Source organism: Corvus moneduloides, chromosome 7, assembly GCF_009650955.1.
Source record: "Corvus moneduloides isolate bCorMon1 chromosome 7, bCorMon1.pri, whole genome shotgun sequence".
Lineage (NCBI taxonomy): Eukaryota > Metazoa > Chordata > Aves > Passeriformes > Corvidae > Corvus > Corvus moneduloides.
In genome coordinates, this window is record NC_045482.1 from 25,288,565 (window position 1) to 25,314,715 (window position 26,151).

Genomic DNA, 26,151 nt, shown 5'->3' on the forward strand with positions numbered 1-26,151 from the left:
TGGCTTATGGTGGTTGGTTGAATTATATTTGTTGTCCTTTGAAAATATGTAACTTACAAAGGCCTAACTGCTTAAAGAGGCCTGATTTGTGGCAATAAAGAGCACCCTTTTGCATCTGCCTGAGGACTCTGCTCGCTTCTTATCCCCACAGAGAAGTGCTGCTTTTACAAGTTAAGGCAGGCACTGAAGAAAGAGCAACCAGAAAAGCAGCTGCAGGACCAAACTGGACCCTTCTGAAATTAAAAAGCATGTCGTTCTTCACCAGAGTTTTGACGATGAAATGCAAGCAGACGCGTGAATGTGAGAGGACTTACTTTTACCAGGCACTTTTAGCCAGCAGCAGGTTTCCCGGGCTGTCCCGGCTCTGCAGCAGCCAGTCCCTGCAGATGAGGAGCAGCCCGCGGCCAGCGGCGGGGAACAAAGGCGAAGGGCGCGGAGCGGAGCTGCTGGAGCCTCCCCCGGGCCGCCTGGGCAGGGTGAAGAGCCTGCACGAAATGCCCGGACCCAACACCCTCTATAACCTCTACGAGTTCTTCTGGAAGGACGGCTTCGGCCGCATTCATGAAATCCAGGTACAGCTCACTCGGCTACTTAATGCTTTAATCACGCCAGGATTACTTATACCTTTCCTTTCCTCCCCTCCCCTCCTAAACACCGGTGAATCGCCGGCTTAGCAGCACCGCAGCTGGGCATCGCCGCGCCGCCTTCCCGCTGGGGAGAGGCAGGATTCAGGGGATCCCCCACTCCAGTTCCCGCAGCATCGGAGGCTCCGGCAGTTTTGTTTCGCAGGGGATCCCCGATCCCGGCTCCCCGTGCCCCGGTGCCCGCGAGCGCTCCCCGCTAATCTTTGTGCGCGTTTTGAACCGCTGGGGAGGTGCCTCAGGCTGAAAGGGGGGGAAAAAAAGAAAAAAAAAAAAAAGGTATCATTTATTTATTTTTAAGTGGGCTGCTTCACAAGCTTGCAGAGGGCTTATTTTTGGCAGGCAGGGCTGGGAAGCGTGGGCTTTCCCGGAATCTTAGACCGTAGCACCCACCCGTGCCGTGAGGCTGTGCCGGCACCCGGGGCCGCCCCAGCCCTGCCGCGGCTGAGGCGCCACCGCCGCTGCCCTTCCCTCAGCCCGGCCCGGCGCTGCTCCGCTGTGTTCAGAGACCATTTTGTCTCTCCTACCCCGGCCTCCCCTTACATAAACACACTTTGCCTGTATCAATCCCCTGACGGGGCGGAAGATGCGCCGGGCCCCGCTGCCGTCAGCGCTGTCCGCCCCCGTCCCTTCAGCAGGAGGCGGGCGGTTTGAACCTCTCCGGGGGTGAGGGACAGGCCCGGGAGTGGCGGTGACTGGCGCTGCCGGCCCTGCCGCCCCCTCTCCGGCCGCCACACTGGCGCGGGGGAGGGGAGCGGGTGGCGGGAAGCGGGGCCGGATGGCGGCGTGAGGGGAGGCAAGGGGGGAGGGCGGCTCTGTCACCTGGCGGGTGGCGGTGCTGAAGTGGGGGGAGGCGGTCGAGGGAGCCAGAGCCCGGGTGGGGCTTGAGAAGCGTTCTGTGGTCTGGGCACCTCTGCTGCTGTGGTGTCCCGCGGGCCGCGGCGGGTCCCCTCCGTCGGTCGCACCTGGTGGGGGTGGGTGAGGCGCGTTATCCCTGCGTGGCACGGCGGGAGCTGGGTGGACAAGGATCCTCCTTCTCTGTGCAGCGCCTCGGGGATGCTGGCATGGGCAGCACTCTTACCGTAAGGCTGTCGCTATCCAGAGATGAATTGTTTTGGTTGCTTGCCAAACATGTGGGTTTCATTCCTGAAAAGCCACAGTGCATCTCCTGGGGCCCTTTCCCTGTGTAGTCCAAGCTATTTTAAAGGAAGCACTTGTGTATAAGGGAGTAAAGAGGTGTGTTTCACCCTTTTGCAGCTGTGGATCCATAACGCTTTCCACCGGCAGGGCAGATCTCGTTGAGAATACCTCAAATGGCGGATTTATTATTTTGCTTTTTTTAGTGATCTTTCCCAAATCGCTAGGAAGAAATTCACAGTCAGCCCCAAGAGGTTTGCTGCCTGAAAATTATTGAAATTTCAGAAAGAAAGGGAGATAAAAACAGAAAAGGGAAACTAAAGAAAGCAGAACTTTTAAGTGGTTTGAGAATCAAAACTCGAAAGTTAAGTTTTACAAAGTCCTAAAAACACCAGAAAGAGGCAGGAGTCAGGAAAAAAAAAGAATTGCATAAGTTGCTTAGTTTTGTCCAGCTTTGTTATATTTACCATTTAGATTTTTAAGAAGAAATGTTAGGGTGTATGCTGTGTTCCATGGCACCGAAACAACATTGCTGATGATGAATTTGATTGCTTGCTAACCAAGACATGCATATGAAACTTGAAGACAACTAAAGCTTTTTTCTTCTTTTTTCTCTAACTCTGTGGTGGTGTACAGAATTGGAGAGGTACTCATCATATTTTCATAACACTAAAAAAGATGTTACCATTGGTTTCAAGTTCTTTCCCTGTCAAAACAGTGAAAATTATTCAAAATAATAAAAAGAATGTAAGACATCCTAAATAGTGTATGCTTTTTGCTACCACTAGCTGATATGGGTATTTCTTTCTTTAGTGAATATTATTCCTAGAAAGGAAAGTGTGAGGAAGGATAAGTTGCAATGTAATACCAGTATTTATTCTGCTTAGAGTCTCAAAAATCACAAGATGCCCTGTTTGCCTACACATAGAATGGAAGCAGGCATTAACTGGATTAATAACAGTCTGTTAAATTTAACAATACAGTGAATGTCAGGAATGAATTAATACCAAACCCTTTGGTAACCAGCACAGCTACTTAAACATTGTCCTTCAGTGCATGCAAATATTTGTGCGCTATATGCAGAAGGTGTGGGGAAGCCGAGCACTTTTTCACAAAGGAGGTTCTGTTCTCAGTAACATGGTTCCAGTTAGTGCTGGCCAAAGTAGTAATGCCTACTGCAATTAAGATGAAGGGAAAGTATTTTTAATTTGATGGGGTTAGATCTCTTTTGTCTCATCAGTGCTATGCAAGGATGAAGAAAAGAAAGGTGAGGAGGGAGGGATTTGGATGCTGGCAGTTTGAATTTATGGTGTGTGAAAGAATGACTGGCATGAGAGTGGTATGTGAGGCACTAGAGTGGAACATTTTCAAGGTTTGGAACAAGGGAAAGGAAAACCCATGTTATGATGGAAAATATGGAAAAAGAAATCCTGGGCATTTTTTAATATGTGAAATGTATAGACTGATGTTCATTCTATTGAAAGAAAAAAATGTCCAAATGCTTTGTGCCTGTCCATTTCTGGTTTAAAACTAGTATTTAATTTATTGATTGGATAGCTTGTCACTTGATTTATTTTCTGTTGAAGTTCATTGTCCCATGTAAACCTCACCATCAGTGAAAAAAAAACCAAGCTGCTCTATAAATAGCAACATTTGTTGAACCTGTTTTTCTGTATTCCCCTCACTCCATTGATTTTTCCTTGCTGCACTCCTTTCCCAACTCATGTCTTCCTTTAAAGGCATATACTCTCAAAGTTATTATCTCCAAGTTCAGTATCCCTAAAATATCTCCAAGGCAAGAGATACTTTGGATTTTGGGAGTGCTTGTTCATACATTGCTCTCCCTGTGGTGTTGGTTAGGAGCAGACCAAGCAGAAAGGACAGCAGTTGAGTCCTGCTGTAGCATTTCCCTCAGCAGGATGACTGTGTGTCTCATGAATCCAGATAATGACTTTTGAAAATGGTAAGAATATCGTTGTGGGAGACCTTTAGAACTTCAGTCTAAGTTGGCCATTGTGTTCCAAAAGTAGTTGAGAGGTGACTGGCAGAGACCACAACTGCAGAACTCATGGCTTATTTGGAAACCACACAAAAAGTGTTACATTTTTTATATGCACTTGGTATCATATTCTGAAGAGTGATTCATGTGTCTTAAACTGTTGGCAATTAAACAATTCATCCCTGTAACTAAGATTGAATAAAATATATTTCACATAAGTTAATCTTGGGTCAATACTAGACTTTCACAAGTGTAGTTGGTGTCAACCACCTTTGGTTTATATTCAGCATAACTCTGTGTGCAGATGTCTTTGGATTAGAATGTAGGTAACGTGTCAAAGTTAAGCTTTGGTCAGTTTACGTCTTAATACTTTAACCAGAAATAAAGGCTTTAGAACTGATTACGTTTTAATAATGTCTTTTTAATAACTGCTTTGCAGTTTTGGTGTGTTTTTTTCCCCTCTGAAATGAGGAGGTACCTCAACTCCAAGTGGATTTCTAAGAGTTGAGAATTTCACTTCATGACCATGTCAGAATGAAATTTATTTGAAATAATCAGTAAGGTTTAATGGGACAGTGATAGTGCATTCTGACTGGAAAACTTTTTGGGTTGGTTTTGTTTGTTTTAATATATATACACGGTTTAATGTTTTCCAATCTTCTTTATTAATTTCCAATCCTCTTGCTTGCCTTCAGCTTGAATCACATGATTTGTGGATCAACCACTCAATAAACCTCACTGCAAGAATAAGACCCCACCTTTTTCCTTCTTTTGCAGAATTATCGTACGTCTCTCTCAAGTTCACTGCTGACAAGTCTGTTCCAAAATGCAGTTTTTCACTAGGCTGTTGTGCTGTCATTGTTCTTGGTTAGGTGTAAGAAACTTACATGTAGCTTTTCTATAAGCAATTAAATGATAGAGTAAGTAGTGATTTACAAAAGATATTAAATTATATCTTTGTATTATGCTGTTAATTTAACCCTATATGCTTTCACGTTTTTAATTTTTGCAGACATTCTTTCTAACCTGTTTGATCTGAAGGGATGTATTTTTAAGTGCACCAGGTCCTTTCATCTTCTCAGTGTTTGGTTTCACTCACACTCTGTGCCTTAGAGCTTTTGGTCTTTTCAGTCAGGAGTCCTGAACTGTGTGACCTCTCTTCCTTGTGAATATTTCACTGTAATGCTTAGATGCTTCTCCTGACATTTCAAACTATTCCTTGACTGGAAGGCTGGAGATAAAATTTGAGATGTGAGAGATTGTGTATGACAAATTGTCAGTTTCCTTTTGTGATAGTTTTCCTTAGTAATACTTGACTTCTGTTTCTCTTTGTTGGTGATGCTGTAGCAAAAGCACACTCAGGAATATGGAAAGATCTTCAAGTCTCGCTTTGGTCCCCAGTTTGTTGTATCCATTGCAGATCGAGACATGGTTGCTCAAGTCCTCCGAGCAGAAGGCAGAGCACCACAAAGAGCCAACATGGAATCCTGGCAGGAGTACAGAGATTTACGGGGGAAATCCACGGGACTCATTTCTGCGTAAGTGTTGTTACTCCTCCACTTGCCTTGTTTTCTTGTATAAGTTCAGTGATTTTCTGAAGGACTGCACAGGTCATCTGGGAAATCAGGCTGTTCTGTGTGGGGAAATCTGTGTGTCTAGTGGGGGGAAGTGAGTAGGTATTTGTGGTGAATGCTGTGAATTTGTCTGTTCTGCTGTGAAGTTTCAAAGGGATGGTAATGATGTGTAGTTGAACTACACTACAAAGTGAGCTACTTTGCATGAATACAATCTTTGGGAATGTTGATAAACAGGAGTTGTCTGAGCTGCCTCACTTACCTGCAAGCAGTTTTACAGACTAGAGCTTACTATCTTTGGCACTGCACTGCATGAATGTGGGTTTATTGCATCAGTTCTAGACTGTTCCATCTGGTTGGCAGTGTGCTGTGTGGAATTGTTGGCTCAGATTGGTTTTGGCTTTATTGTCCACCGAAGTGCCCCCTCAGTAGACTAATGTAGAGATGGTGAATTCACACCATAGTGCATCCCCACACAGATATTTTTGAATCTGGCTGATTCCAGAGGAGTTATCTGTCTGTTCAGCTTGTATAACCTGGCAGAGCCTGTGGGTGTGGTTAATTCCCACTGGGACCTACTCACAGTCCCCACTGACATAGGATGTTTATTTAGAGGGAAGATAATTTCCTGAGTCATGGACAGTCTGTTTTTTCATGGTAGCAAAAGGCTTTATATATTGCACTGTAGACTCAAATCTTAAGCTGCAGTTGAGACTCAAACTAACAGTTCCTTGATACTTAATAGAAAGAGATCTTAAATCAGGAGACTCAGAAAATACCTGTTAAAGAGATCAAATTTTTCTGCTGGCCAGTAAGTTTCTGTGCCTTGCAATGGCATTGCTCTAGGTAAAAAAAGTAATGGGAAATATGATAATTTAAAATAAACATTTAAAAGATAATTTCCCGTTTTCATAAGGAATTGAAAGATATCCCTGGAATCACTGTTCCCAAATACTCAGCTCATATTGAGCATTTAGATACTGCAATTCAGATTTTTAGTCTTCAGCACAAAGGTTTCCAAGCATAGCTCATCTAAAGCAGAATCTGTAGCTCTAAGTTGTTTCTCTACAGGTAGGTCTTCTCTCTTATTACTTTGATGGTTTAGAATTGGGGTAGCTGAAAGTGATGTATCGGTAATGGGATTTATGGTACCAGCTCAAGTTGTTGATTTGTCAGATCTGAATGTGATACCTTTATTTGGTAATTAAGTACTGATTCTGCGTACAAGCAGTTTTGCAGACTACCCATTCAAATACTTATTTAAAATAATTTTAATAGAATATTCTACTAATTTCTTGCATTAGCTACTACTAACAGACTAACATAGGGACACTTGTCAAATTCAGAGCACTGAGTGGGCAAGTTCTGTCACTCAACCCAGAGATTGACTTACACCTGAACATACATGTTGCAACACTGAAATTTAATGAGGATGTGCAAAAAATGCAGAATAAAACTGTAGGAGCATAATACAAAATATACATTATCATGATTTTCATTTTACCTACTTGCTTTCATATGACATGAAAAATTGCAAACGGTTTGGTTGCAGAGCTTTTACTCAACTGATGATTGTTAAGGAAAACTATGTATAGATATTATTGATAATTTTTTCTAGGGAGGGGGAGCAATGGCTAAAAATGAGAAGTGTACTGAGCCAAAAAATTCTGAAACCCAAAGATGTAGCTGTTTACTCTGAAGGAGTCAATGAAGTTATCGCAGACTTAATTAAAAGAATCCACAGCCTCAGAAGTCAAGAGGAAGATGGAGAAACAGTGACTAATGTTAACAAACTTTTCTTCAAGTATTCAATGGAAGGTAAGCTTGGGCTGGATCTGTAAAGAAAAGCAGCGTGGTTGTGGTTAGGCATTTCTGTCAAATGACTGTGCCCCATTGTGATTAATCTGAAAAGGGAAGTTTGATATTCTGCATTCGTGTGTCTTCCTCGTTAGTGCAGTGGGTATCAGTAGAATTCCTTTGCAGAGTCCAAAGACCTGATACCTTGTATTAAGGAGCAATTCCCATGGAAAAGCTGGTGTATAGGTGAAATGTTCAAGCAAGGCCTTGAACAGTCTCAGTACTCTGTATTTCTGTATTGATTTCTCAAGAATAAGGGTGCTGACCTTCTAACAGGTGACTTCTAAGACATGTTAATTTCACAATATACCAGCCAAATTCCAATGGGGAATCCCCATGTGATGTACCTAAATTCAGTTCATAGCTTAATGTGGGAAAAGATACTGCTTTTCCCTGCTTATGCATGCCAAGTGAGGGATTGTTATGCTTGCCTTAATATCATCTGCTACTGGCTACCATTAATGAGGGAATGCTGAACGGAACCCTGGCCTGAGCCTGGTTGGCATTTCCTGTGTTCTTACAGAAATCTCTTGGTGATGTTTATTTCATGTATTTCTTTAACTGACTGCTTACAACCCCATCTTGTTATATGTAATACCTTTTAAAAACATTGGTACTCTTTGCTGACAGGCAGCTGAGTAACTTGGGATTTGAAGAATTTCCAAATTGCTCACTTATGAAGATGTATCAAATTGCTGGCTGTCTGCTTGGTCTGTTTCACATTAATAGTGTCTAAAAATGGCATTTAACTACCAGTTTATGGAATTTCAAACTGTGAGCTTACAGATTCACTATAACTGATGGGTCAGTGTAAATTCTTCACATTCTTTTAGTTTTTCATTTATAACTTGTGCCTGGCACACACTTGTTTTCTATATGACTTGCTGTTTATTTAACTTACACTGTAACTCTTTGGGAACCAATATGTAAGATTTCTTCAAAAGGACCATTTAAGCAGCAAGAGGAGGTATAAGAACTAGCAGTTTCTGAAAGAGGCACAAAAAAAATAAAAGGCACAGAAAAATATCTTCCCCAGGAGGAAAATTAGGGAAGGAAGATTGAGTTGAAAATAACCAAATTTTAAAATCATTTTTGTCAGTAAAGATAATTTCTAGTGGGGGTGCCTGCAGTACTGCATAAAAACATCTGTGAAAATTACAGCAAGTCACAACAAGAGACAGTCAACATCATCACTTGAAACAGTGTCACGCTTGCTGTTTTTCAGGGCTGGGTGGAGTATGGTGTGTGCAGTAAAAGCACTGTCTGGAGTGCAAGCTTTCTATCCATTTATACAGATTCAGTATTCATTTGCTACCAGCTGATGGCAGACACAGCCACTGGTGGAAACTCCTGCATTGTCACCAGTTATCAGAAATGTCTTTGGACTTGCGTGTCCGTGTGGGTTCAAAGGCCAGCAGGGCAGGCTCAGGATTTGTAGTGCAATGTAAAACACAGCAAACAGGCTGGAGGCTGCTCTACTTCTGATGGAATTCCTGTCTGTCTTCTCATGCTGAGCATTACTGACATAGCAACTACTCTCTTGCTACATTGTTTAGCTGGGCTATTTTACTGTGTTTCGAATTTCTGTTCTATCTGTTCCCCAACTGAAGTAGTAATAATAACAACAACAACAACAACAACAACAACAATAATAATAATAATAATAATTTCTTGTAAGGTAGTTAAATTTTCTGTTAGTTAATTCCTTAAATTATTAATACGTAGTGATGCATATGTATAGCCAATTCTTTGATTTTTTACGTGCAGGTGTGGCGACTATTCTGTACGAATGTCGGTTGGGCTGCCTGGAAAACAACGTCCCACAGCAGACTGTTGAATATATTGAGGCTCTGGAATTGATGTTTAGCATGTTTAAGACCACTATGTATGCAGGTGCTATTCCCAAATGGCTTCGTCCACTTATTCCAAAACCCTGGAGAGAGTTCTGCAGATCCTGGGATGGACTCTTCAAATTTAGTAAGACTTAGTAGTAGAAAAGTTCAGCTGTATTTGTGCAGGTTCTGTGTGTGTTTGAATGGGACAAGCTGCATTTCTCTTCCAAAATTGTAAGAAGACATTGTGGCAGAAGTTTCATATTAAATGCAGGCTGGACAGGGGAACTGTTTTAAAAAATATTCTACTGAAAACAAATTTTACTAGTACATTTCAAAACTCTCCTTTTTTATACTGCTCTTTCTTTATTTATTTTCATCTGTTTCAGTACCCACTTGTCATTCCAGGTCCAAGTTCTTTGCCAAGGTTTTATCTTAAGCCACTTCAATTTTAATGACGGTAGTTTCATTGACTTCAGCAAAATTTTAGTTAAGCACCCTGACAAATAATCACCACTAAAACTGACTAGAAAGTTAATAAACTAGGCTCTGGCAATTAATTAAACATGTTTAAAATTTTATTTATATATATATACAAGTGTATAAGTTGACATCGAAGTACACTGATGTACTACAATATGGGGGTTTTTGGTAAATAAAACATTCCAGGCTGCTTTATGAATCAGCTTTCATGTACGTTCATGTAAGTAGGCAGAAGGAGTTGTCTTTGCAATTTTTTTTAATGTTCTTGAGTGTTAAAAAAACCTGAATCCTTTTTCTCTCTCAAATATTAGAAAGCTGCATGCATTTTCAGTTTTTTGTAAGCTCATTCTGTGAGTCATTAACTTTCTGAGGAACTTTTCTCCTCTTAATCCATTGTTTGACCAAAGATGCTGTTTGCAGTCACTAAGGTATACATGGAACTGTGGGTGAAATTGCTCAGCGTGTCATTCACTGAAGTTTTTCAATTTTTGTTACTACTTGATGCTCCTCATCTTTGTCCTCAGAGTAGTTAAGTTCTGTGGCTTTGACGTTCTGGTTGCTGCTAGCATCTTGTAGCAGCCTCTCTGTGCTGGGTTGCAGCATGTTCTGCAGAGTTCACCACTTCTTGCAGAGTCATCAGAAAAAAAAGCCAGGTGGGTGTAAGAACTTGGCCTCGAGCTTCCCTGGAGAAAAGGGAAAACTGGAGTCTCTTGTGTCCTTTCTTTGTGCTCAGCATTCTCATGCTGTGAGCTTCCAAGGTTCCTGTCAGCTCAATCTTTCCTTGCCATGAGTACCCAAGGACCTCCACCACCACTCTAAGACCTTTTCCATGAGAAAAGAGAATTTTTTTCCTCTGGATGTGCAGTGTAGCATAAGTGAGCAATGTGATTACTGAATGAAACCAGCAGAAAAATAAAAATGGAGGCTTAACAATTATTTTGAATCCCAAAGGTCAAATCCATGTTGACAACAAATTGAAGGCTATTCAGTCTCAGCTTGACCAAGGAGAAGTAGTGAATGGTGGGCTACTTACAGACCTCCTAGGGCGTAAGGAACTTACTTTGGAAGAGATCTATGCCAACATGACTGAAATGCTTCTGGCAGGAGTGGACACAGTAAGCTTGTTACCATTTTTCTTGTGCATAGCTGTTTTCATAAACCAGTATCACTAGCAGCTCTCTTCAGGGGGGTTATGTTGTTTATAAGGATGTAATTTTTAACACATTTAAGCCTTGATGCCTTTAAAGTAATACAAAATATTTCCTGTACTGTGTAATCTCTCCACTGGAATGAAGTCAGTGTTCTGTTCTAGCTGTGGTTTGCAGGAAGGAACCCATCACTTGAGAGTCTGTTCCACAGACTTATTAAACAGATAAAATAGCAATTGTCTTTACATTCAGCTTGTATTTTACACATTTTCTTTTACTAGTTTGTTTATCAGGTTGGTGTTTGTGCTACTTTAGGTAGACCACAATAGAAAAGTTAGCTGAAAGGTAGTGTGAAAAAAATTGATCAACAAGCTCCTATGTAGAGTTTGGTAAAGGATTTTCATGTGTGGCTAATTAAATCGATTGGGACGCACATTATGGATCAGATACCTGATTTCTGCTGGAATCCATTAGGAGGGGGATGTTAGGCCAGCAATGATGTGGGTAAGGCATAAGTTCACTCTACCCCTGCTTCTGCTGGCAACATAGAGTCATGCTGAGGCAAAGAGCTGTGGTAAGGGTTCAGGACTAATGGGGCTGGTGCATCCAATATGTTAACATCTAGGAATGTGTCTTAAGTGTCTCTTATTCTTTATTCTTCTGCTTTGCCATATAGATCATTTGAAGAAACATTAATGTCATGTGTATATCTTCCCCTCCTCTTACTCCTATCATATGAAATCAGTGTAACTCAGTACTGACTGTAGCATGACAATCAGAAGAATAAGGAAAGATGAGTTATTGTATATACAATGTATACAGAGTTATATGTATCAATGAACGCTGCTATTATAATGATTGTAATGGAACAAAATTTTAAAAGAAATTATATTAATTTGATAAAGAAAGTGCTATGTAGAACTTTAATAGTCATACAGTAGAAAAGCTTAAAATAAGTAAAAAAGTAAAATGTTCTTAAAGAAAATTAAAACTCCTTGGATAATTGAATTCAGAATTTTTTGTTGTTGTTTTAAGGAAGTTTTTAACATTTCTTGAGAAAACAAAAAAACCCCAACAGTATCACTTTTGAATTCCAAAATAAGGAGCATATGTAAATCTTTATGTCCTGAATATTATTCCATTGGTTAAATATCCCAAGGGCTTATGACTTTGCAGAGCTTTTGATGTTTGGTTAAGAAAAGCAGTTTTTCATCCCATTAATTTTCTAATTTTTCGGACCATTAATTTTCCATTTTTAGTGTGTGACAGTTTTTTCCTTGGAATGGAAAATGTAACCCCTTTCCATCTAAATTATTATAATTTTGAAATTAAGGAGCTTTCAGGCAAAGATATGAGAAACAGGAATAACAGTTCTTTATTAATATATAGATAACAAGGCAAACAAACAGCAGTAACTACGGCAGTAACAGCAAACAGAAGCACAAACCCAGTGCCAGCCCTCTCGGCTGTCGGGCCCTTTCCCCTCGGGTGCAGTTCCGCTCGCAGCCGGCAGGGGCGCTGGCGGCTCCCGGTGAGCAGGGCAGGTGCGATGGTTCCCCTGCGGCTGCAGGGGGCGCTCCGGAGCGAGCTCGGGGAGCACGCAGTAATGGCGGCTTGGGATCCTGGGGAGGGATGGAAGAAAGGCTTCACAAACCCCCTGGGCAGCCGATCCCGGTGTCCGGCCGGACCCTCGGGAACAGCAGGCTGGAGCATCAGGGAGGAGCACAAATCGGGGGTGGTAGACGAGATGTATCAAACTCTGGAGCTGCAGTGGGAACCCCAGGACATCTGGGCAGGCAGGGGGTGCGGAGCTACAGTATAGCGAAGGCTTGAAGCAATGGCGGGGGCAGGGCAGCCACGGCCCAGCTCCCAGCAGGGCAGGGAAAGGGGGGCTTGGGATCCCAGGATTTTCTCCTGAGGGACCCCAGCAGATGGTGAAAAAGTCCCTCTTTTAGTGAGGTAGGGTGTTAAATAGGGTCCCAGTGCAATGGCTGCTCCAGCGAGCAAGCTCCACTCATGGTAGAAGGAAGGCAGCAGAAGGCAGAACCCCGCAGTGGTGATGAATTCTCCCCACAGTGACCACATCCTCTCTCCCCTCCAAATGCTGAGAGGGCAAGAGAACTAGGGGCTGCACCCAATCCCTTTTTCCCAGTTCAAATCTCATGGCATCTCTGCCCTAGATGAGAAAACCCCAGGTAAAAGAGAGCAGTCAGCTGGACTATCCTGCTGTGGCCAGGTCTTTTGTCTCTCTGAAGTATCCAGCCCTTACTGTCTCCTGGCAACACATATGGGGAAAATTCTTTAGGAGAAAAAGAAAAACAAAAGGAGAACTCCTAAAACCCCAACATTATCCACCCTGCATTTTTCCCATATTAGCATATTACATCAAACTTAAACCTTTAAACTATATACATACATGCATTACCCCAATTATATACATATGTACATGCAGATACAGATACAAGTACAGTGCCATGGGTAGTTCACCCTAAAACAAGGTCCCTTTGAGATATGCATCGGGTCTCTCCATCCTTTTGCATCACCCACCAGGTGCAATCTGGTCCCTGAGCGAAGACAACCCCACGGACGGGTTTGTCTTTGCTCGAGGCAGAATTAACCCAAACAATTTTTCCAAGCATACCTCTCATGTGCACCACTGGAACCTTATCCCCGTCTGTTGTTTGTAGGGGTTCAGATTGGGCAGGGCCTGCTCGGCTGGTGGAACCTCGAGTGTTAACTAACCAGGTGGCTCTTGCTAAATGCACCTCCCAGTTTTTGAAAGTCCCCCCGCCCACTGCCTTCAATGTGGTTTTAAGCAGTCCATTACACCGCTCAACCTTCCCAGCTGCTGGTGCATGGTAAGGGATGTGGTACACCCATTCAATGCCATGTTCTCTAGCCCAGGTGTTTATAAGGCTGTTCTTGAAATGAGTCCCATTCTCAGACTCAATTCTCTCAGGGGTTCCATGCCTCCAAAGGACTTGCTTTTCCAGGCCCAGGATGGTGTTCCGGGCAGTAGCATGAGGCACAGTGTAGATCTCCAGCCACCCAGTGGTGGCTTCTACCATTGTGAGCACATAGCGCTTGCCTTGGCGGGTTTGAGGCAGTGTGATGTAATCAATCTCCCAGGCCTCCCCATACTTATATTTGGACCACCACCCACCGTACCACAGAGGCTTCACCCGCTTGGCCTGCTTGATCGCAGCGCATGTCTCACAATCATGGATCACCTGGGAGATACTGTCCAGGGTTAAATCCAGCCCTCGGTCTCGTGCTCACTTATAGGTGGCATCTCTGCCCTGATGGCCTGAGGCATCATGGGCCCATCGAGCTAGGAACAACTCTCCCTTGTGTTTCCAATCCAAGTCTATCTGGGACACCTCTATTTTCACAGCTTGATCTACCTGCTCGTTGTTACGCTGTTCTTCATTAGCCTGACTCTTAGGGACATGGGCATCTACATTGATGGACTTTCATGGGTAGCTTCTCTACCTGAGTGGCAATGCCTTTCCACTCATCAGCAGCCCAGATTGGTTTTCCTCTATGCTGCCAGTTGGCCTTCTTCCACCTTTCCAGGCAACCCCATAGAGCATTGGCTACCATCCATGAATCAGTGTAGAGGTAGAGCTTTGGCCACTTCTCTCTTTCAGCTATGTCCAGAGCTAACTGGACGGCTTTGAGTTCAGTGAGTTGGCTCAATCCACCTTCTCCCTCAGTAGCTCGTGCAACTTGTCGTGTGGGGCTCCATACAGTGGCTTTCCATTTCTGGCCAGCACCTACAATTCAGCAGGAACCATCAGTGAAGAGGGCATATCATCTTTCACTCTCCTTCTCACTCAGCTCGTTATATGGTGGGGCTTCCTTGGCACATGTCAGTTACTCCTCCTCTTCTTCAGAAGATAATCCAAAAGTCTCACCTTCTGGCCAGTTTGTAATTATTTCCAAGATCCCAGGGCAATTTGGGTTTCCAATATGGGCGTTCTGTGTGATGAGGGCAATCCATTTGCTCCAAGTGGCATTGGTGGCGTGATGCGTGGAAGGAATCTTTCCCTTGAACATCCAACCCAGCACTGGTAGTCAGGGTGCCAGGAGGAGCTGTGCCTCTGTGCCGATTACTTCTGAGGCAGCTTGGACTCCTTCATAAGCTGCCAAGATTTCCTTCTCTGTTGGGGTGTAGTTGGCTTCGGACCCTCTGTATCTTCGGCTCCAGAATCCCAGTGGTTGACCCCGAGTCTCACCAGGCACCTTCTGCCAAAGGTTCCAGGACAGACCATGGCTCCTGGCTGCAGATTAGAGCACGTTCTTCACCTCTGGTCCTGTCCTGACTGGGCCAAGGGCTACCGCATGAGCAATTTCCTGCTTGATCTGGACAAAGGCTTGCTGCTGTTCAGGGCCCCAGTGGAAATCGTTCTTGTGGGTAACCAGGTAAAGAGGGCTCACAATCTGGCTGTACTCAGGAATGTGCCTTCTCCAAAAACCTATGGCGCCTAGGAAAGCTTGTGTTTCCTTCTTGTTGGTCGGTGGAGACATCGCAATGATCTTACTGATGACCTCGGTGGGAATCTGACGTCGTCCATCTTGCCACTTTACTCCCAGGAACTGGATCTCCTGGGCAGGTCCCTTGACTTTGCTCCTTTTGATGGCAAAGCCAGCTTCCAGGAGAATCTGGATGATTTTCTCCCCTTTCTCAAATACCTCCGTTGCCGTGTTCCCCCACACAATGATGTCATCAATGTACTGCAGATATTCTAGAGCCTCACCCTTTTCCAGTGCAGCCTGGATCAGTCCATGGCAGATGGTGGGACTGTGCTTCCACCCCTGGGGCAGTCGGTTCCAGGTGTACTGCATGCCCCTCCAGGAGAAGGCGAACTGAGGCCTGCACTCTGGTGCCAAAGGAATGGAGAAAAATGCATTAGCAATGTCAACAGTGGCGTACCACTTCGCTGCTTTGGACTCCAGCTCGTACTGGAGCTCCAACATGTCCGGCACAGCAGCGCTCAATGGTAGAGCCATGACAGTCCACAGTCAATCTCCACTCTCCATCTGACTTGTGCACAGGCCAGATGGGGCTGTTGAAGGGTGAGTGGGCCTTGCTGACCATCCCTTGGCTCTCCAGCTCACAGATGGATGGGGATCACAGCGTCTCGATTTGTCCGATACTGCTGGTGATGCACTGTCAAGGTGGCAATTGGCACTTGTTGCTCTTGCACCTTCAGGAGCCCAGCTGCAGAAGGATTCTCTGATAGTCCAGGCAAGGTGTTCAATTGCCTATTGCCCTCTGCCTCCACAGCAGCAATCCCAAAAGCCCACCTGAGTCCTTTTGGGTCTTTGTAATAGCTGTTCTGAAGGAAGTCTATGCCCAGAATACATGGGGCCCCTGGGCCAGTCACAATGGGATGTTTTTGCCACTCCTTCCCAGTCAGGCTCACCTCCGCTTCCAATAGGTTCAACTGCTGTGATCCCTGGTCACCCCAGCAATAGAAACAGGTTCTGCCCCCATGTGTCCCAATGGCATTAGGGTACACTGTGCACCAGTATCAACCAATTTCTTTGTATTTCTGATGTGCTGGGCCATTGGATCCACATCATCCAAAAGATCTGATTTGTTAGAATTGAAAAAGAGGCCCGGTGGCTCCGGCGGGGGGAGAAATTGCAGTCCAAAACCAATGTGGTTGATAAGAGCAAGCTCCGTTTATTAGCAATCCAGAGGCACTTATATAGTATACCAGCTTGTTAACTCTTAAGTGGCTTAAAACTTATCAAAGCGCATTTCTGCTTCTACCTAATTGGACTTACATTGGCAAGCTTCTACAGTTATGTTATGATTAAAAGAATTCAGAGTTCACCTCCCCTCTCCAGGTCTTATTTGCACAGCTGTACATCTTCAAAACTCCCTCTTTGTTTCCCAGGCCTTTTTCTCATACAGGCCTTTTTCTCATGCAGAGTTTTTGCTTGTACAGTCCTTTTATTGATCCCAATAATTCTATTTTGCAACACTGATTCTCCCGTGCCTTTTCATGGCTAGAGGAAGGACCCTTCTAGCCCTGGTTATCATTCCCTCCCTGGCCATACTTGCTAGAGGTAAATAAAATGCTAAATAGAGTAGGCCTATCAGAAACACTTGGCTAGTATCTAGAGGAAATATAAACCCTTCGAAAGCTGGTGGGGTAGGCCTAAAGAACTGGTTGAAGGGTTGGGAGAAAACTTACCCTGGTGTTATTTCCTCACAGAAGGTACCACTTTTAATGTAACCCCTAAAAACATGCACTTAGTGTGTGATAGCCCTTTATCCATGTACCCACATTCTGGAGGAAGTTAAAAGCCCATGAATTCTTCACTTTATTGACCCATAGTGCAAACTGGGTAACAGCCACAGTGGCCTTAGTCATAGGAACCATGTTTAGATAAGGAGGTGCAAAGGGGAGAAACAACCACGTGCCACCCGAACCAGGGTAAGCTAGACCACATGGTGCTGCCTAATGAGGTTTCAATGTTCAGCACACAAAAATGAGGTTATCCAGGATCTGTTATTCCTTTTTCACTGTTTTCTCCCAATGCCCTCGAGCCCCACATTGGGTGCCAAGATCTGTCTTGGTTTGAAAGACAGGTGTCTGCCACGGAAGGCAGAAGCCTCCCTTGGAATGGAAAATGTTACCCCCTTCCATCTAAATTATTATAATTTTGAAATTAAGGGGCTTTCAGGCAAAGGTATGAGAAATAGGAATAACAGTTCTTTATTAATATATAGATAACAAGGCAAACAAACAGCAGTAACTACGGCAGTAACAGCAAACAGAAGCACAAACCCAGTGCCAGCCCTCTCGGCTGTCGGGCCCTTTCCCCTCGGGTGCAGTTCCGCTCGCAGCCGGCAGGGGCGCTGGCGGCTCCCGGTGAGCAGGGCAGGTGCGATGGTTCCCCTGCGGCTGCAGGGGGCGCTCCGGAGCGAGCTCGGGGAGCACGCGGTAATGGTGGCTTGGGATCCCGGGGAGGGATGGAAGAAAGGCTTCACAAACCCCCTGGGCAGCCGATCCCGGTGTCCGGCCGGACCCTCGGGAACAGCAGGCTGGAGCATCAGGGAGGAGCACAAATCCGGGGTGGTAGACGAGATGTATCAAACTCTGGAGCTGCAGTGGGAACCCCAGGACATCTGGGCAGGCAGGGGGTGCGGAGCTACAGTATAGCGAAGGCTTGAAGCAATGGCGGGGGCAGGGCAGCCACGGCCCAGCTCCCAGCAGGGCAGGGAAAGGGGGGCTTGGGATCCCAGGATTTTCTCCTGAGGGACCCCAGCAGATGGTGAAAAAGTCCCTCTTTTAGTGAGGTAGGGTGTTAAATAGGGTCCCAGTGCAATGGCTGCTCCAGCGAGCAAGCTCCACTCATGGTAGAAGGAAGGCAGCAGAAGGCAGAACCCCGCAGTGGTGATGAATTCTCCCCACAGTGACCACATCCTCTCTCCCCTCCAAACGCTGAGAGGGCAAGAGAACTAGGGGCTGCACCCAATCCCTTTTTCCCAGTTCAAATCTCATGGCATCTCTGCCCTAGATGAGAAAACCCCAGGTAAAAGAGAGCAGTCAGCTGGATCTATCCTGCTGTGGCCAGGTCTTTTGTCTCTCTGAAGTATCCAGCCCTTACTGTCTCCTGGCAACACATATGGGGAAAATTCTTTAGGAGAAAAAGAAAAACAAAAGGAGAACTCCTAAAACCCCCAACATAGTGATGTAGCATTGCTTACCAAAGGATAAAATATAATCTTAGCAGAGATTATATCTGTTCTGTTCTGTGGATGCTATGAGGGGACCACCATATGCTTAAAAGGGTTTGGAAATGTTCTGAGTAGTATTTTGTTGTCTTGTTTCCTGTGAAGTGTTTTTATTGGAAGGAAAGGTGAAATGCATATTGAAAACTAACAACTAACTTAATCCATTACTGTTTAGAGTGTTTATGTTTCAATATTGTTTACATAATTGGGTTTGCATTTGGTTTGTCTGTTGCTTTTTATATTTCATTGGGAAAATATCAACATGGATTGTTTTGATGTGTGGTGGACTTTTAGATGGAAAAGGGATGAAGGAGGGGATGTTGAAGTCTGGCAACATCCCACAGAATCCAGATGTGAATCATTGCCAGTCTGTTTCATAACTTTAAACATATAAAACACATAGTTGAAAGCCGATTGTTTTTCTTGGCTTGAAATTATTTTTAGTCTTGTTGGCCTTCATGATGATGATTGTGGTTTCTTCCTTAGACTTCTTTTACTTTGTCCTGGGCAATATACTTGTTGGCGAAGCACCCAGAGGTTCAGCAACGTGTTTATGAGGAAATAGTCAATAAGATGAGGAAAGATCAAGTTCCAGTTGCTGACGATGTCCCAAAATTGCCTTTGATTAGGGCTGTCCTGAAAGAAACCTTGAGGTAAGTAGCAGACAACTGAAAGATTTAATTCTGTGTTATTCTAATGGATTTTGAGTCAGTTCTAGCATTTTTATTTAATTGTTGCTACTGCTATTTGCAGCTTCTACTTTTATTTCTTGTAGCAGTATTGTGTCCAAGGATACTCAAGCAGTGAATAAGATAGATTATATAATGTTAATGTTTCTCAGTGGTATCACACATGTATGGCATGTCTGTTAAGGTCCGGAATTGAAGGCTTGATTTTTTCCCTTTATTCTGTATGATGAAATGTAAAAACCTCCTCCCCCCCACTGGTACTTTGCAGTGCCACATCAATAATTTTAAGCTTCTTGATTTAAATTAAAGGCATGTGACATCCTTCTTTTAATATGTTTATACTGAATGTTCATCATGAGGTGAGGAGAGTAAGAGGATTTAAAGAAGGCATCAATAAGGCTTTTTCGGCTTTAGCAGTAGTGCTAAAATGTCTCCAGGTTGACCACCTAACTTTGTGCTTGTACATATGTAAAGCAAATAAATGCATAGACCAAATAACTCAACCTTCAGTTACAATAAATAACTTCTCTCAGATGATGTTCATATTCTCACAGATGATTCAAAGTCCTTGAAGCTCCAAGGTGTTCTGTACTTCCAAAAAACATTTTTGCTGTGAATGGATATGGCATTCATGCTGCATATTTGTGAATGCAAATTGGAATCTAAACTTTTAAAAATTGTATTAGTTATTACTGTTGAACTTCAGATAAATATTTCTCTCTAGGTTATATCCAGTATTGCCAGGAAATGGAAGAGTGACCCAAAAAGACTTGATCATTGGAGGATACTTGATACCTAAAGGGGTAGGTTCTGTTGCAGTCCTCTGCAGAGAGCAGTTTAATTTGTGTGTGAAATATGATCTGCTACAACATGTACACACTTCATTGATTTTAAAAGATTTCACCACGCTAGAACATTAAGAGGAAAGTATTTCAGTAATACCCATTTATATGCCACAAATGGATGCTATGATTGACTTGTTGCTGTTGTTTTGATATTTTTTTATTTGGGTCCTCACCGGCAAATGAAATTTATCATCATGACTTATTCTTAATATTCTTGAGGGTGGCGTCTATTAATAACATCTCTGTGTAAATGGTACAATTCAATTAAAAAAGCATGAATTTCATTATTCTTGCAGTTTTCTAATTCTTTGTCTGTTAATTCCCTTTGTAGAGTTTCTTCCTTTTTCGCGTAGCAACTTCATGAAACAATTCCCAATACTTGTGACTTTTGTTCCCATCTCCTTCCCCACTGCATCTTCTCTAATGTATCCAGCAAGATTGAGAACAATTTGAAGATTATTTCCTTTGACCAGTTGAGAAAGGGATTTGATTTTTGAGGTATCCTTTTGTCTTTAGAATTACTCAAAGATACTTAATTTTTATCACCTCTTATTGCAGAAATTACAGTAATTGCAAGTGCTTTTAAATTTTGTTATGTGCATTGGATTTAGCTAAACATAAATGTCATTTCTTTCCTTAGACTCAACTGGCACTTTGTCATTATGCTACTTCATACAGTGAAGAAAATTTCTCTGAGGCGAATGAGTTCCGACCTGAGCGCTGGCTGAGAAAAGATAATTTGGACAGAGTAGACAACTTTGGCTCCATCCCCTTTGGTTATGGCATTCGAAGTTGTGTAGGAAAAAGAATTGCAGAGCTGGAAATCCATCTTGCACTGATTCAGGTTAGAACTATGTGACAGCATTTCAAGAAGAAAAGTGAATTGGTATTATTTTTTTTATGTATGCCATTTCTGGATACCCTACAGTGCTCAAAACCTTTGTTTTGGACTATTGTCTAATGTACTCATCCTACAAAGACTTGGAAAATTGAAAATAATCATGCTTGAAATGTAGCATAGTACTTAAACTACATTGTAGATGGTATAGTACACATGATGGTAAAGGTAAGTTTGTTAGGGAAATATATGGATTTGGTACAGAAGGCTTTTGTAAGAAAATCAGAGGTGTTCCTTAATGTATATTAGAATGGTTACCTGCTCAGTTTCTATTTTTTAGTTAGAAGAATTCAGAACTTTCAAAGATGTAAAATAGATTTTATATCCTTGTACTGATCACAGTGTGATGACAAATAGTAGAATTTTTCTGTGTTCTGTGCTTTTCTGTCTCTTCTTGTTCTTTCTTCTAACTCATTATCATTTTAGATACACATAATTCATAGTTATATAAATAGTTGGTACATATTGATATATATTGGTTTTGATTGGTTCATATAATAAAGAAAACATTCCCAACAGCTACTACATTTTTTGTCATTTACAAGACCCCCTTCAGCTCAAATAATGAGTCCAGATTGTGCAATCAAATCTCAAAGATTTGGTAACTATTTATAGTTACTTAACTATAAAAATTTTTAGATCCATTTTACGTATTCAAACCAAAGCTTGACTGAATTTGTCTTTGGATTTCCTTCAGGAAATTTCTAGCGCAATCTCTGAACAATTAGCACCTGTCTTTTGAACCTGAGAGTGAGAGAGCTCCCAGGGGGCTGGGTTAAAAAACATGCTTCCATCTTTTTGAGAAAGAGGCTCGAGGAAGCAATGGAGAACCTGCTTTGTTTTCTGGACAGAAACTAGAACAAACCAGCACATAACCTATTTACAAACATTGAGATGATATTTAAGTGATTTAAAATTAGAAACACATAGAGCTCATCAAAGAGAAATTGTTTCAGACCAGTCTGATTTCCTTCTTTGACTTGATCGCTTACCTAATATGGGGGTATAAAGTAAGTCATGTACTCTGACTTCAGGAAGTATTTTCACACGTCCTGTATGTTTTTCTCTATATTAAATTAATAAAATTTGTTCCACATGGAAGTGTCCATAAATTGCATGCACAGCTGGTTGGAAAAAGGAAATAGCTGGAGGTAGTAGCTATCAAATATTTGCTGTTGAACTTGGGAAAGCATTTAATTAAAATTCTATAAAACTCTGTCCTGCATTTGATTTAGGCATTTTCATTATGGCATTTATTTTCATTTAGGCATTTCATTAATAGTATTTTCATTAACAGTGTAAGTGATGGATTAGAGAATACTTTTACAGTTTGCATGGGATACCAAGCTGATGTGAATTAAGTTAAAATCAGGGGATGTAAATATAGAATTATGAAAAAAAAAAAGGAGAAATGTTCCAGAAGCAGCACAAAATTATTCACTAATGACAGTTGCAAGTTAGTGCCCTTGAGAAGAAATAAATGCATAAATACAAATTTATGAACAACTGTCTGGGTAATATTAGTACCATAGGAACATACTGGAGGGATATAGTAAAAAATCAGTCAATTCTGACAAGGCAATGTGATTCTAGATTATATTTGCAGCGTTAGCAAGCATTTTGTATGTCAGAAAGATGAGATAAATTACTCAGTCTTGCCAAACACTGATGCATCCTCACTAAGCAGTGATAAACAGCCATCCCTGCACACTGCATTTTAAGGACAATATAGGCAAATTCAAGGAAATTTGGAAGACAAAGAGAATAACAAGAAGGACTTAAAAAAGAGAAAAGTTAGATAACATTTTTGTCAAACATCTGACTCTGAAAAAGGCAGTTATATATAGGAAAATAATGCATTGGTCATCAGTCATACTAGGAGAAGGATAAGAGATAATTACTTAATTTATAGAAAAAAGTGTTTGAGATTTATTATTAGGAAAAGTTGAGGATGTTGCAGTATTTCCCTCTTGAAGGTGTAAAAGTAGATAGCTGAGGTATTTTTTGTTCAGAAAAATGTGTCTGATGGGATTGGGATTCCTATTGCTTTCTTAATAATTTCACATATTGATTGATATTAAAAGAAGTGAAATCAAAAACACATAGAGAGGAACCTCACAAGGTTTGAAAGAGACCTTAGTTTCTTTGATAGTTCAGACTGTTTAATCTGGAAGTTCTTCAGAAAGGACTTGCTCAGTCCTCCCTCAGTCAGAGGAGGAAGATTTTGAACTATGATCTTTACCTTGTAATACCTTATTTTATTTTCCTGGATGGGAATCATAGCACTTAAACTCTGCAGAACTGGCAATGCAAATTTTGCTTGTGACAGTCTCTTCTCTTTTTTAAAGGCTAATCTTCATCAGTAATTTTGCAGTTTTTCTAACACTTGTCCTGTTTATGTTCACAGCTACTTCAGAATTTTGAAATCAAGATTTCTTCCAAAACAGAACCAGTTCATGCCAAAACTCATGGACTTTTGACTCCTGGAAACTCCATCAATGTGAGATTTTCTGACAGAAAATGAAACTCAAATGTTTTGGAAGTACTTATGCAATTTTCATGGAAACAGGTTTGCATTTTGTGGAAGTTTAAAACATGTTTGTTCTCTGGTTTCTAGGTATTTGACAATATCATGAAGTATTATGTTCTGCCTTAGTTCTAGCAGTACATAACAGCAGTTACCTCTCCTGTAACAGCTAATTACACATATGAAAATATATACCAAAAAAAAAAAAAATCCTTCTTGCACTGAGGATCTCCTTTTATGTGGGAGAATTCCTAGTAATAACAACACATGCATTGAAAAAGCCAACCAAAAGTAAATTCAGACATGTCAGTATCATTCAGTGGTTTTGTTACACTGCTACTCAGTGACTGTATTTGAGAGCAAGGGGATTACTGTATATGTGAAAATTAGCTGCATGTATAAGTTTGTATTCTCCTGTTTCTTTTCCTCCAGTGTTTTTTAAAAGTTTCCATGTAACACTGATTTTTTTTAAATCTGTAAAAACATTTACTCTGCATGTATTAAAAAAAAAAAATCCAGTAATATGAAAAGCAAGGATAGAAAAAATACAACTTTTGTCACATTGTTTAGACTTGAAATACAGAACATACGCAAATTTATCTAAACTTAATCCCCATAAAATGTTTCTATATAGTTAAAAAAAATTAAAAGTCTTAAAAATGAAAGTTTAAATATCACATTGGAGAGCTTGAAGCCAGGCATTGTTCTCATCACCAAAGCACAAGCCACTGTCACTGTTCTAGCTAATATGCCAAACCCAAATGTAAATATTAAAAGGAGGTAGTTGTTACATTTTTATCATTTAATTAAAATGCTACTTTTATTCATAGTTCTTCAACAGTAAGAACTGGAAACTTCCCATTTTAACTTGCTGAACCCATAGGCAAATACAAAGTTCTGTAGGATGGAAATGTGACTACTGAAGTATTCAGAGAGATTTTTTTACTGTCTAGTGCCTAACAGAAAGTGTGGACATCTGGAAATTTGGGATTGGTTTTTGGGGGGTTGTTTTGTCTGTTTGGTTGGTTTTTAAATGCTATTATTTTTCCTATGACAGCCAACAGAAAATTCTCTTTTGCATGATACTTTGGATAACTTTAGTATCACTGCACTAACCTTACATTCTCATTTTTGAGAGAAACCTTGTACCTTGTGTCCATGTTATGCCTTGAATGGTGCTCAAACCTGCATATCCTAATATGATACATATGTAATTATGTATCATTAACTGTTTACATGTCAGGCTCTGACTGTTGTTAGGGAGGTAGTTTACATACTGACAATCATAAATATTTCAGCAAAGTTAGCAAAAGTTTTGCATTTTAAAATGACAACATTTTTCTTTGTTTGTCTAGCCTTTGGAAGCCAAAGACAGGTTAGAAATTAAATACCACACTGTAGTTTTAATGGTATACATGAAATTTCACATAGCTAGCTACTACAGTCACATTGTTGTGGTATTTTGTTCCTTTTTGTGGTGCCTTTTCAAGGTTTAGACAAAAGAAAAACAAAATTGATCTGATCTATGAGAGGATTAAATGCTTACATAAGGACTTTAAAATGTTATTCTTGTATTGAGCATATATGTGTACTGTAAGAAAACCAGGTATTCTGTTTGGGAGTATTTTCCTTGAACAAATTTGCCTTCTGATTTTTCCAGGTCTTCCAATTATTCTATCTTTTTTTTTTTTCTTTCCCATTGTTATTTTCAATTGTCTCCATCTTAAATCAAATGAAGAGATTTGTATTTGCCAGAGCCAGCTGACATCCCGAAGGAGATGTTTTTCAAACATCTGTTTAAAAGTCTATGGACTGAGTATTTGACTCCATACCTCTGCCTGGTTTTGTTGACTTGTTGAATCCAAATTTGGATGCCATATGGTGCCTTTCTTTTGCTTTGTCACAGCATCATTAGAAACACCAGCCACTGCTATGTTGCAGTACATGTGTTACTTGGTATCAGTCCCTAAGTAATACATCACTGTAGAAGATGGAAGAGACATTCTAAAATACTTTTTATAGCATTTGAATCTTTTCATGAAAACAGCCAGTATTTTTTTCTAATAGAGCATCTATCCATGTAAGTTGTCTTTTATACATAATAAAATATTTATACAGAATTTACAAGTCTTGGTTCTTATTTTAATTACTACTTATGTTTGCATTTTTCTTTAGCAGCTTAAAGTCTTTAACTTGTTGTATAGAACTGAAAGATTCACTGCTCCATGGGAAATTAATAGTTCAGCTAGAAAAGATGAGGATTCGTACAAGAATTTAAGGTATATAATGACCTGGCAGAAGGAGAGAGAACATTGTTTTAAGTGTACTGTCATTCTGGAGGAAAGTTACTGGCAAAGTTATCCAAGAAATACTTTAGGACTGACTCTAATGTTAATGTTTTGATTAATTGCTTAATACATAGAAGAGTATTAATGACATAAAGAAAAAAGGCATAAGTGTAAAAAATCAAACCAAAACAACAACAAAAACAGAACTCAGAATGTACTAGAAATGGGCTGGAATTTAATAGCAAAATATAGGTATGTAGGAAATAAAAATAATTTATTTGAGGAGCTCGCTTATTCTTCCCCAATTTCTATCAGAGATACTTCTTCTTAAGTGCTACATACAGTGTGCTTAAGTGTTCAAGAAAGGTGGAGTTTGATTTGGACAGGTAAGGAAACACTAAGATTATCAGGTTAAACTGCAATGGTTTTTGCTCTGCCTCCCTGTGGTTTGCTGGCAGATTAAGCCCTGGCACACCT

At 41.3% G+C, this 26,151-nt stretch overlaps 1 protein-coding gene across 3 annotated transcripts; it reads left to right on the forward strand.

Annotated features, from left to right (window-relative positions):
- On the forward strand, nt 1-25,506 carry LOC116446428 (cytochrome P450 27C1). 3 transcript variants are annotated; one of them, XR_004241219.1, is made up of 10 exons: nt 3-572; nt 5,125-5,315; nt 6,970-7,169; nt 8,976-9,185; nt 10,475-10,638; nt 18,914-19,080; nt 19,841-19,919; nt 20,293-20,459; nt 20,602-20,805; nt 23,267-25,506. XR_004241219.1 is itself a non-coding variant. In XM_032114217.1 (9 exons), exons 1-9 carry the CDS (start codon nt 249-251, stop codon nt 23,381-23,383), a joined length of 1,656 nt encoding a protein of 551 aa, XP_031970108.1. In that variant the 5' UTR covers nt 1-248; the 3' UTR covers nt 23,384-25,506. The 3 variants fall into 3 exon arrangements, 2 of the variants coding, with proteins under 2 accessions (XP_031970108.1, XP_031970109.1); XM_032114217.1 differs by lacking the exon at nt 20,293-20,459 and having other exon boundaries at nt 1-572; XM_032114218.1 differs by lacking the exon at nt 20,293-20,459 and having other exon boundaries at nt 429-572; nt 5,198-5,315.
- Nucleotides 25,507-26,151: the final 645 nt, after the last annotated feature.